Source organism: Acanthochromis polyacanthus, chromosome 9, assembly GCF_021347895.1.
Source record: "Acanthochromis polyacanthus isolate Apoly-LR-REF ecotype Palm Island chromosome 9, KAUST_Apoly_ChrSc, whole genome shotgun sequence".
In the NCBI taxonomy this organism is placed as follows: domain Eukaryota; kingdom Metazoa; phylum Chordata; class Actinopteri; family Pomacentridae; genus Acanthochromis; species Acanthochromis polyacanthus.
The window spans coordinates 25,344,557-25,357,728 of NC_067121.1; the positions used below are offsets into that span (position 1 = coordinate 25,344,557).

Consider the following 13,172-nt stretch of genomic DNA (forward strand, 5'->3'; position numbering starts at 1 on the left):
GCTAAAATAAGTTTTTCCTTCTACTGCATTGACGTTTTGCAGCATTGATTAGGTTTAGACCTTAACTGCCATTTGACATTATATCATTTAAAAAATCAAAGGACACCTCAACCTTTCCTCTGTGCATTTATGCTAATTTAGATCCCTTAAGCTAAAATTCCCATTTTAACATCTTCAGGACACTTTCAGACCTGGACACTAAATTCGGCACCCTTTCTATTCAAACTCTCCATACTATTCCAGCCGCTAATTCATGCAAAGTTAAGTTTGCAATGCCATTTAGTTCCCAGTCATCAGTCAAGCAATGCAGCTCAGCATCGGCATTTTCAGCAGCCGACATTCACAGTGCATTTTATTTAGGAACTGCATTCCCCTTTTGCAGTATTATGACATTCAGGCAACAACGGACAGTTAAGCTTGTTTGCCTCTTTGTCTTCTTTCTCCCTCCTTCTTCCCTCCCTTCTCTTGCTCGCCTGGTTTCGAGCAAGCAGTAACGAGCAGTCAAGCTCATCTCCTGGCCAGAGCAAACAAAACCAGAGCCACATTCCCCGAGCTCAATTTGCTGTTACGTCTCAGCTCTGTGAATTGGGAGTTTTCAAGCTTTAGGTTTAGAGAAGCTGGAAGGCTTCTGGCTCCTAATCTGCTTTCACCACTTTTGGAGTGTGATACTCAGTAATTCCTTGTATCACAGTCAACAGAAAAAATGCTTTTCTTGTTTGTTTAATAATGATGATGATAATGAATAAATAATAAGAAGAATGAGAAGAAGAGGCACATGAAGAAGAACCTTGCTGTTCATTACATCCTTGCTGCTATTTACATACATACTATATACACACTTCCATGGTTATTTGATATACACATATATATTCTTATAAACTGTGACCTCCAGTGCCCACCACAACTCGTAAGAGATTGCCAATAGAATTTAGGGTCATTTTCATGTAGTTTGATAGTAAAGGCACTTTCATCTTAATCTCATAATACTAATAATAATAACAATAATAAGAAGAAGAGTAGTTGCTTTCTTTGAAGCATTAGTATCAGTATGTTAAATTGTAACCTACTGTCTTGGATGCTAAATACAGTGAGCATGGTGCAGACAGTCATGAAGAAATCAGATTTATTTATGCATGTTCTATATTTTTGTTGATTTTTCTTCTATGGTTAGTGTGGAACAGTTAGACTATAACTTCATATCAATGAGTTTTAAAATCGTAAATCAGAAAAAAATAGAAAAAAGCCTATAAAGATTCTTATATCGCTTTTTGTATATGAAAAAGTAATTCCCAATTAACATTTTTATGTACATTTTTGCTCTGTATGTTTTTTATGCTTTCATTTACTCCCATCCTTAGGTAGTTTTTAAAAGACATTTCTGATAAATGTACAGTAAAATTTTCTTCTCTTCTCTTCTTCTCTCTCCTCTCCTCTCCTCTGCTCTTCTCTTCTCTTCTCTTCTCTCAGGAACCAAATGACAGAGGAAGTAGTTTCCTCCACGGACGTATTTCACTGAAAGCACCCTAGTGTCATCATACGATGCTAGCTGTTAGCTTCATTTACGTTGTCGCTGTCAAAGAATTCAGCGACTAATTTGAAATTGTGGCGATACTACTCATCTAATTGACTGTTTGGGTTTCGGAAGACGCGTCCAACGAGCTGTGAGCTTTGTTTAAACCGGTCGTATCGTTTGTTGCTCTGCGCTAAGCGTTAGCTAAGTGCTAACAACACTGACAGCAACTAACTTGCATGCGTCCACCGCTGGCATCAGGCAGCCGATCAACAGGGATCAAGGAGGCTGTGACAGGTATGTTTAGATTTATTTTTGCACATTTCAGCTGTTTTACATGCAAATCTAAACCCCTGTTTAAAGCCGTATTGTGAATTCAGTCAGCACCGTATCCGAACATTTGTTAGTGGGCTGTTAGTTCAATCAGGTCAGTGTCAACCTGCTGTGTTTAGCACATGTCAGAGTTTTACATGAAGAAGAAAGAAAGGATGAAGAATTCAGGACCCAACTTTATCAGTCTGATGTGAATCTGTAAGTCTCACCGACTCACTGTACTCATTTAGAAAGTAAAACATACAGTCCAGTAGTTGTAGGTTGGAAGTTACAGCATTTGCACATGTTGGGCTGAGACTATTGACTGTAGGAGGAACAACCCAAAAAGAAAGAATGTCAAACTTTTACACAGTGTTACACTCATACATGTGGTGTTTACCTTTTTTATGGATTTCTCTATGAAAGCACATGCCAAACAAGACTAGTTTGAGAGAGAAATCAGTCAATGATCTCTTATAAAAAATCTTGATCCTAAGCAGTCAGTTTCTGTGTTCAGTGCTGACAAGTAGAATGTGCCCATATTTAGTAACTTAGCATCATTTTAGAATCATTTAGTGCTATCAGTAACAATGTAACACATTTCATTTCCAGCTGGTTTATCAAGTGTTTACCTCTGCAGAAAAGCTGTCCTCAGTGTGCCTATCAAATGTTTTTATTGTTGTCAATTTAATCACCAACTAATTAATTATTTTATTTATAAATCATGTTGTCCCAAAACTGAAAGAGGAATAATGTCATTTTGACATACCAACAGTCCACAATCCAAGCATAATCAGTTGATAAATATGTAAAACAGAAAAATCTTCATATTTAGAACAATCAAATGTTTCTCACTCGATGTAGCAATTGTAGCATAGCATTTGATGGTTGTGTTTGAGTTAAAATGAAGCCCAGAGAATGGCTTCTTTTTTAGTCGGAGACACATCCTTCCAAAAATGGGAAGCTGATATGCCCAGCATCATCAGCATGTAAACTAACAGGGAATGTGCTTTGCACACATTTGCCTGATGTTAAAACTGCAATTTAAACCATGAAGAAAATCATTTTTTTAGTTACTGAAAAACTGGTTATTAGAATCTCTTGACAGTCTTTTGTTAGATTCAACTGAAGAACAAGCCAGAGTTCGCAAATCAAATTGACAGACAACTCCACCTCAATCTACATTGCAGCTCTCAGCTCTGAGCCACATACTAGCTCTTTTGTGCTGGTATTGAGCTGACTGACAGCAGTCAAGGCACATTTAGTGTCAAATGTCCAGTTACGTTTGAAGCATTACAATTTATATGTGCTGAAACACAGAGGCTGTACGACAAATAATGCGTAACTGTCAAAATACATATGAGCAGGACTCCACATTATATGGTTTCTATTCAACTGTTCCACTTGTGTTTATATATATATATATATATATATATATCAACATACACTTTTGTCTCTGCTTTCCTTTGTATTACCCTTTCTCTTAGCCGTCCCCAGCAGACATCATGGAGCTCCAGGCAGTGCTGATGGCGGCTGGTGGGGGTTCTCGTATGACTGATCTGACATACAACACTCCTAAACCGATGCTGCCTGTTGGAAACAAGCCCCTTATGTGGTATCCCCTTAACCTGCTGGAGAGGGTGGGCTTTGAAGGTGAGAGCTGACCTTTTTTATTATACTCATAATAATATTTCTTCTATATCCTCCTCCTCAAATACTACTGCACACACAGTTACTGCTACGACTGCCACCAAATCAGTGTAAGTAGGATTGTTCAAGTTGTTGGTATATACAATAAGAATGCTGTCTTGAAAATTTCACTGCACTAAAAATACTAAAAATTAATGGTCACCTTTTCAACAAATGAATGAATCTCACATGTCCCCAGAATATGTCTTTCAATGTCTTTAAAGTGACTGCCAGTTTGTAGTCCTAATAGGCTACCTTCCACTGATACATACTGGCTTTGTTCTCTGACAACAGAAACAGTGAAAATATGTTGATAGCACAGCTTTTTGGTAATTCTGCTGTAATTAAATACAGTATATGTGAGCACAGAGAGTAGGAGAGAAGTAAAAGAAATCCACTGGCTCTTTAGATGCAGGGAGTGCATGGAGACTCTTGTGTTCAAGCTTGCTGCTAACAACGGAACATTTGGAGTGTTTTCCGTGTGACTGATCCAAAATAGAGTTAGCAGAAACTGCTTTTAGAAAGTAAACAAACCTGGCGGACTATGAGGTGGTTGCTCAATCTTTGTGGCTCACCTCACGAGCAGTGGGCAGTGGGGGGGTAGGATGAGGATCATTTTTAGCAACTATTGGTTCCTCAGTTTCTGCTTAAAAAGTGAATAAACTTCTGACTGGCTTGTTAAGCTGGGAGGCCATGTAGGTGAGGGAGGGAGTAGTAAGCGTCCTTTTATTCTCTCAGCTTTTATTTTACACTTCCAAGTTTTTAAGACATGCCAAACAGATAAAAATACACATTCACCATATGGGACCTTTAAAAATTACACTACACTTAGAGATTTATACAGGTGTTTGATTCATATGGCCTTCCCACAACACCTCACAGTTCTGTGGGGACATGTACACTCTAGGCTTGACTGACATCTTCCTCTCCTTAGTCTTATTGCTTCTTTTAGATTTGGATGCCTTTATTGATGCTTAATTTGTTGCTCTGGCCATTTTTTAAGCCTGATCATACGTCTAGTTTGCCACAACAAGGCAAAGCGCCTGTGTTCCGTACTGGGCCTTAAGTAAAAGCTGTAGAGAACATTTTCTACCAGCGTGTCTCATACTGTAACATTTCCTCCTTACATTTTCATACTAATTGGAGCTGATGGCGGTGGCTGCATGGGCGCTGTGTGCCCTCCTCCATACTACGTGTCAGCAGTAGGGGTGAAAAGTGTTACAGGGAGCCGCAGACATTCAACGTTTCCACATAAAATCTAAAGAAGCAAAAATGCAGCGAAAAAGTTTATGTGGCCCACATGGAGAACCTGTGCTGAAAAAGTGTGCAAACTTAATTTTAATGGTAATGTGGAAAAAGGAAATTGAAGATGAAAACTTCATCCTCTGCTAGAACATTTTTGTAAATGTCATTACCATAGAGATAAAATTACTGAAGAAAAAGCTCAAGTCAGAAGTGACCTAAATAAATACTGAATGCAGAAATCGTCATATTTGATCATTTTTCTGTACTGTAATGAGGGAGCATGTTTAGAGAACGTCATATAGACTGTAGTATTTTGGCTGGTGTAACAGTTCATTTAAATATGATGCACTTTTAAAGGTATTGCGTCAGGTGTGCATTTCCTGTGTAGATTTCCAGTCCAGATTTTTTGCCTTTGTGCTGCAACGTGCAGTGGGTCCAGAAACACTGAGCTTATAAAGGTTTTTTTTTTTTTGCAGTGTGCTGTTCTTGGCCGTAAACTGGACTGTTCGTTATAAAAGCCTGTAGTTCCTCACTGGTCTAAATAAAAGTTGCTTTCTATACATAACCATCATGTGTGGCCAGCAGTTTACTGTGTGCAGCTTGCTAGCCAAAGCTGTGCAATTAGATTTTACTAGCCTGACACAGCTAGAGTGAACAAATGCCCGGTAAAAAACATTTTATGCAGACAAGGCTAATTAAACCAGACGGACTCTGCAATGTTTGAGATTCATAAAGTAGTCTAGTAATGCTGCTACCCACTTTATAAAAGGCAGAGCAGTTGTCCTAACTTGAAGTTCACAATGTGCTAAAGCAAAGTAAACATCTCATGTGGCTCTTCAACTTGATCTAAAAATAGATTCATCCCATAAATACTTAATGTTTGTGAATCGTCTTTTCAGAGGTGATAGTGATCACCACCAAAGAGGTCCAGAAGATGATGAGCACCGACCCGAAAATAAAGGGGGACGTGAAGATGAAACTGGACGTGGTTTGTATCCAGGAAGATGGAGACATGGGTACCGCCGATGCTCTCAGACACATCCAGCAGAAGATCAAGGTGTGTGCATTTTGAGACCGATGTTGTATTTACAGAAGCACCAACAGAAATCTAACCGAATTAATGAAAAGACGACCACTCTTCAAAAGCTTGAAGTCTTCAAGCTGTTCAGTTTTTACAACCTAATGCGAATAAGATAACACAGACTGGCTGTTTGAAAAGAACACTGTTGCAATCTAATGGTTGCTTTTTAAATGTGATGGAAATGAAAGACCAAATCATGCATGATGCACTCACAAAGACCAGTTACCACTAGCTTCTATGTTTTAAAAAAAATGCAAAAAGGTTGGAGGTAGAGTAGAAAAATGACAAAGATTGTTGAGGTGGGTACGTGTACTGCTGGGTGACCACCGATCCGTGTCCTTCCCTCCCTCCCCCGGATGGCCAAGGCTGCCGAAGTGCCTCATTTCACCTTTTTGAAATACACACAAACATTCACAGTCACACAGACTTACACATGCTGTCCTGGTATCCATGACCCTCAACTCCAATTTCCAGACCCCCTCTGCATCCTGCCTGCTGATCCCTCCTTCCCTCCCTTCATCCGATTCACTCTAAACAGATGAGGTCATGGTTAAGACTCAAACTCCCTGTGCTGCCAGTTTACCCGGTGCACCATTTATTCTCATGCAGTAGTCATGCACATCTGTGCAACATTTGTGTTTGGGTATGTTAGGGTGTATGGTGTCCCTCTGTATATGCCATGGTTCTGACTGGCCTTCTGTGACCATGAAGACATGTTTGTGTGAGGCTTTGTGTCATTTAGAAATGCTGATGTATTTCAAAAGCAATTACTCTGGTTCATTTTTCGTCTATCAATTATTGTTATACAGTTGTAAGGTTGGGAATGCAGAGTTTAAGAATTGCAATTACTATCACCTAAAATTTTGAATTAATTTGACAATTTAACAAAATACTGTATATTAGATACAAGATATTGAGGATGTAAAAAAAAAGACAAAATTGTGATGTTACACAGAGAATGTAATTGATTCAAACTTTCCAAATCTCAAAAGAAGGTAATCCTTTCGGTGCGTTCTTTATTGAATCGTCTTTGAAGGAATTAGCTTGAAATGACTCATTCAGCTCATAGGGGTATTTTCAGTCTGTCAACACAGTACAGATTTACAGTAGTGTTATATGAAACGGAACTGGTAAGACGGGTTGGGCAGTATGTTCATATTTTCCAACCAACCACCATCAGTCCAATAATGACTGGCGATATATTTGCAGAGCTGTCTGACAGTAGTGGTTCCCATATATTGGTTTGTTTGTGATAGCTTTTCTTCTCCTTTTTTTAAACTCATATTGTGATAAGGCAATATAGAAGCAAGGCAGATTAACCGAAATGAGTCTGCTGACATTGAGACTCTACATGTGCGGAGCATAGTGAGTAAAAAAGCAGAAGACAAACTCTGAAAAGGAAGATTTGGTTGCAAAGAGAAATGTAACATCAACAATATGGAAATACTTTGGATACAGTGACAGTGATGTTGACCAAAATCCGGCCCTCTGTCGGCAGTGTCTTGTAATTATTGCTATTAGATGAGGCAGTCCAACTAATCTGACCATTTAAATTGGCACCACAAAGCTCTGTTTGACGACTGCAAAGCCAGGTCTAAATGTCGTCCAAAAGAGAAAACTTTTTTTTGGATGACTTTGCCAATATTACATAAACTGAGAATTTTTAAAACTTATTTTTAATCTTCTGTGCAGATGCACTCCCCTACAGAATTCCCCTAATCCTTCTTTAATGAATCATTCTTTTCAAATAGAGTTATTGAACTCATTTGGTGAAGTTCCCTGTGTTTTTTGTTGTTTTTTTTTTTGATGTTGCCATATGGCCGAAAAACAAAGTTTTGCAATGCCAGTTTTTACCAACATCATGCAGCCCACATCCCTGGAATGAAAACATTCCTTGGGATTCCTTATCCCGGCAGTGTCGGATCAAAAATGTCAGACACTCTTTCTACTTGATACCACATCAAACGTGCATTTATAAAGAGAAGTGCCCTGACATTTATTACATTCTTCCCAGCAAAATAAGTTGGCTTTGCCTTTGAAAATAGTTTAATCAAATGCCAATTTTTTTCTACTAGTCAGTGTAATGTTTTTCCTTTGGCGATTGAATAGGCTTGTACAGATTCTTGGTCTTCTCTTTGCTAAAGATTTCTTTAATAGACACTTGTTATATATTCACGCACTTAAACACGACTAGCTCCAGCATGCTTCCATTGAGAATCGCTGAGTTCCTAATCCTTTGAGCAGTCAGCTAGATTAGAGGCATTGAGTTACACACACTCACACACTGCAGGGCGATGAGTGAAAAACCGTAACCATGGCCTGCCAAATCCCAGCACAGAGATCACTCAATCTGTCAAACCGATGCATGAGCACAGTATAGACACACACATACTCAGTCATGTCTTTACGCAAACACCCTCCCATGAGGGGATTTGGTGTAACCCATCAAACAAAATGCTTTGCAGGAATCAGTGTACACTCTGGGTGAGCAGAGTAGGACATTCCTCTTGATTTTTGAAAAGAGAGATTACAAGCAGCATATTTTATTTTGTTCGCTCTTCAAACAGCGAAGTTGCACAAAAGTGGACGGATATGCCGATTAATGCTTTGGTCTTTCACAATAAGCCAAACTAGTGAAAGGAGTACTTTGCATGCAGTTTTTGCTTTGTACACTTAAAACCTCTTTGACGTTTCTATTATCGTTGGGGCTTAATCACCTGGCAAAATGAGGTATATGGGCAAAAAGAAATATATGGAGCTGCTGATTCAAAGGTTCACCTTTTGTCTATATATGTTAGTCAGCTTGTAAGACTCAAGACAAAAGGTGAGGAAAGAGAGGAGTGAGAGATGGGGCCGCGGCTGCATGAAAGATACACAGCAGACATGCTCAGATTAGTGTCTTTATTTCTTTCCCTCTTTACAATCTTATTCTACATTCCCACCAAATCTGCCTTTCCCTCTTTTCTGTGACCTGCATAAGTTCAAACTCTAAAGAACCATAGGTTAAGATAAGACAAGGTTTGGGCTTTGTGTGTGATAAAAGTGGTTCATATCACTTTTAGCTCAGACTAGCCTGAAAAATGTTCAGTGGTTTGATGAGCTTCAAGACTTCTTCAACCAAGACTTCTGCATTTGTTGAACCTATACTGGCATTTCTCCCTATGTCTGACAGCTCAGTTATGCATGAATTAATCATCAAAATTTTACATTAGGAAAGAAGGTCGCTATTAATCATAAAAGATCAGATAGTAACTGGTAGTAGCTAACAACCAGAGGAGAAAAACATATAATTGTCTTTTGATTGGATGAGCTACCTAAATCCAATGAATAGACATCATCTAGACACGCATCATTCTGATCTTATTTAACATCTGAGTGGGGTCATAGTTACTATATAAAACCGTCACCTGAAAATTAATCACATGCTGTTTTGATAGTTAAATGTACATTTAGCAAAATTCCAAGCAAAAAGCTGATTATACCAAATTTACATTTAGTACAATTTACTGCTTTTCCTCATTTTGCATGACAGTCAAGTGATTATGTTTGAGTTTGAACTCTTCAGCAAAGAAAAAAACTATTTGATTATGCTTGGTTTTCTTTCTTCTGTTGTCATTTTGTATAAGCAATAGCGTGTACTGTATGTAGGCGATATTCTTGAATTCTTTCTTGCACATTTAAAAATCCTTCATGAAAGTGTTTAATAGCAGCAGTCACGTACCGACTTAAAAAAACAGAAGTGTCCCACATACTGCCTACTCACATTTAAAAATCTTATAAACAAAAGCTGGATAAAAAAATCTCGATACATATGAAAGTGTTCACATATTCAGTGGAATATCTTTTGAGCCATGTTGTGCGTCAAAGGGTTAGAGCTGGTCAGGGGTTTGTAAGCAGTAGTTTTGGACTGAAGTCAGCTACCACTGGGACAACTGTGTGTCTGTGTGTGTGATTTTGTGTGGATCAGTGTGTGTGGTCCTGACCTGTCCAGTGATCCTGGCTGTTGAAAGGCCAAAGTGTCTCTGTCTCTCCAGCTGACTCCACTCTGCTGTCGCCTCTGAGTGTGTCTGTGTGTGTCGACTATGCAAGCATGGTTTTGTCCATTTATGTGTGTGTGCGTGCGCACGGCACACATGCTTGTTGTGTGCTCTGTTTCTGAACACGTGCGCAAGCTTGTCAGTGTGAGATAGAGGCAGAAGAGAGTTGAAAGATGTCAGAGTCTCAGTGTCAGTAGATCTCCTGCAGACACCTCCAGGTTTGCTGTGGCAGCTTCCTGTCGCCAGGACCAGACCAGGTTATGATTAGAGTTAAATCTAGGTCAACTACATGACCCCTGATCTGACTGATACCACCCCTGCACAGACACACTGTCCACCACAGAAATGTACTCGCCCCTTTAACATTCAGCCACAACACACATTCTTAACAAATGCCAGCCAGTTTTTCAGTTCTTTGTAGTTTTGCCAAATGTTAATACTCATTATTCATTCTAAACATCATGCTCTATCTGGGCGTTTTCACTGCAACATGAAGTCCTACGCCTCGATGGAAACAGCAGAATTACAGCTGGAGGTAAAAAGTTCTCAGAAATCTTTCATATGCAGCAAAATTAACAATGTCATAAATCTAAAACAAAAGTTGGATTTCTTTGATAATAAGAAACCTGGAATCACCATGTACAGCATTTTTCCAAGTGCCCAGAGATGTTTCCAATACTGGAAATCAAAGTGGCTTTCCATACTACAGATATTTTACTACTTACATTTTTTAATTTCTTTCCGTCCTTGTCTCCTCTCTGCTTTGTGTAAACTCAGCATGAAGTTCAGCCCAGTTCAGCTGAAGTCCTGTCATTCGACCGTTGGTCGCAACTGAGTCAGTTGTCAGTTGCACCATGAAGCACATAACCTTGCCAGCAAGTTGATTTCTCGCGATATTTATGAGTTCACAAATCTCTCAAGAAACCATCTTGCACCGCTCCCGCATTCACTGTTCGTACAGTGCCAAGTTGGCACGGGCCAATCACGCAGCAGTATTCGTGTGTGGGGCGGGATATCCGGGTGTGAAGACGACACCAAGCGCCAGTAGATCAAAACAAACACGGCAACGGAGGACAACGATCGTGCAGATGCTGCTATTAAGTCAGTTTTAGCTGAATCTCCTATCGCTTCTTTGAAGGAAGAACAACGAGAGGCGCTTTGCGCATTTCTGGATGGTAAAGATGTTTGTGCTTTTTTACCTACGGGTTTTGGTAAGAGTTTAATCTACCAATTGGCTCCGCTCGTTGTGAAGATCCCGCGATTGGCTAAAAACAAACCTGTCAGAGGCGGGACATACTGTTGCACTGTCCAATCCGTGCCTCTTTCCTCCGAACGGATTTACATGGAGTGGTCCCAGATTGATATTGTGGAGTACTATCAAGTACTACACAATTATTAATCTGGCTATTGCCAGGTTATGAAGCACACACTTTTTGTCGTAATTGTTTCCAGAATCTGATCACTGCAAACAGTTTATTTCTTGTAATGTTTACAATGAGACATGTAGAATATAATAGTTTTGACTAAATACTATGAATTTTAGCTGAAATTGTTTGACAGTAAAGGCAATGGATGCATTTTCTGGTATATGTTCACCGTTTTCTATGTAGCTTTATACTACAACTACAGTGGTGGATGGCTAACTTAGCAGCAAACATCCATGATGTATCTCATCATTTTTTAAATAATTGATAAATTGACATTTCAGACATATTTTCAGCTAATATACTTTTATCAGGTTGTCACTAAATAAGCGTGAACACACCTCTCCAGATGACAAATAAAATGTGTTTAGTCAAGTTCTGATTGTCTCTACTTATGGCTACTTGTGGAAAAAACAGCTTGCCACGGTTGGGCATGCTATTGTAGTTATGGAAGAGTTGTGATCGAGAGCAGAAGGTGCACAGGCAGCCCCAGAAAGTGCAGCAGCAGATTGAATTATGTTTTTGTGAATAACTGAGAAACAGCAGGAAGTATTGCCTCAGAGATCACCAATAATTACAAGATGCAACTTAGCTTACAAACCATTCAAAATAGGTTCCACAAGAATTGGATTACATTCGAAGAAGAACATGCACAGAAAGACAGCCGCAAGCTATTTTTCAACAAGAAAAAATGTAAGCTGCGTTGATTTGATGGTAGAAGCTTTGTGTGGAGAAAACCAAGAGAGAACCAGGCTGCATTCAGGATATGGTCAAGGATGGAGGCGGGAACATCAAAGTCGAGGCTTTTTTTCTTACAGGGGTGTATGTGAAATGAGACAATTGTGCTTGCAAGTCAGCGTAAAAACTCTGTTTTATCTTTTTTCACTCTTTCCTTTCAGTTATATTTATAGATTGTTCGCTCAAGTTCTTATGGACTCATTTAATCCTGCGTCCATCTCTCTCAGTCGTTCTTGTCTCTCACAAACATAGCAGAGATGTCTCTGTCATTGAGGCTGCTGGCGCTAATGGAGGGATTAGTTTCTATGCTGACAGCCTTCATCACCGGACAGACAGATGGATACTACACACAGACTCACAAATGTGGGCGCGCCCACATGTAAACACATATGCAGACATGTAACGTCAGTGGAGACCAGTTAAAAAGACTAACGCAGGATTTGCTCCTCTTATTGTTGGTGGGAGAACTAGTGATATGCAGTTTATAACCCATATTTCCTCACACCTTGTTAAACAGCTGAAATACAGACAGTAGTTTAAGATGATATAAGTAGGAAATAATGTTTGGGAAATTCCAAAATAATATTCTCTCTCATTTAACAAATGATGTACTCTTTAAAGCTCCAAAGATTCTTGTTTTCTTTGGGTCCGTGTGATGTTTGAGCTGTGCTGTTTTTGGATGAGTTCACAGGAAGGTACTCGGATCCAGCCAGCCTCACTCATTGTTCTGGATAGAAGCGAAAGTTAACAAGTTATATGATACTGTGTCAGGAGCATGGTACAATAAAAATGTAATAGAAATAGGAGCCAGGCTTGGATATAAACACGTTTGGATGCAAACACAGGATAGAGGCCGTCTTCATTGATTTTAGGCACTTATTTAGTCAGAGATATGATCGCTCACAGAAGCTCAAAAATAAACACAGCTGACATGCCATTTGGCACGCACTTAAATGGTGCTTAAAACAATAAATGGAAAATTACTGTAGTGCAAAAGAGCCCAGCAAAATATGTAATATATTTAGTAAACCGGTTTACTGTTTCTTCTAAAGTATACAGACCCTGATATCATTGCATTTTTTTTTCCACACAAATTATCATTTGAACATGGTATAGATTTTTACATGGTAAAAATT

At 39.2% G+C, this 13,172-nt stretch overlaps 1 protein-coding gene across 1 annotated transcript in view; it reads left to right on the forward strand.

The window, feature by feature from the left end:
* The first annotated feature begins 1,495 nt into the window (after positions 1-1,495).
* eif2b3 (eukaryotic translation initiation factor 2B, subunit 3 gamma) overlaps positions 1,496-13,172 on the forward strand; it is a 31,967-nt gene continuing 20,290 nt past the window's right edge. The window contains exons 1-3 of the mRNA XM_022208274.2: positions 1,496-1,807; positions 3,310-3,475; positions 5,656-5,813. Coding sequence (XP_022063966.1) covers positions 3,328-3,475; positions 5,656-5,813 — 306 coding nt within the window. The 5' untranslated portion in view covers positions 1,496-1,807; positions 3,310-3,327. The remainder of the gene's footprint in view (positions 1,808-3,309; positions 3,476-5,655; positions 5,814-13,172) is intronic.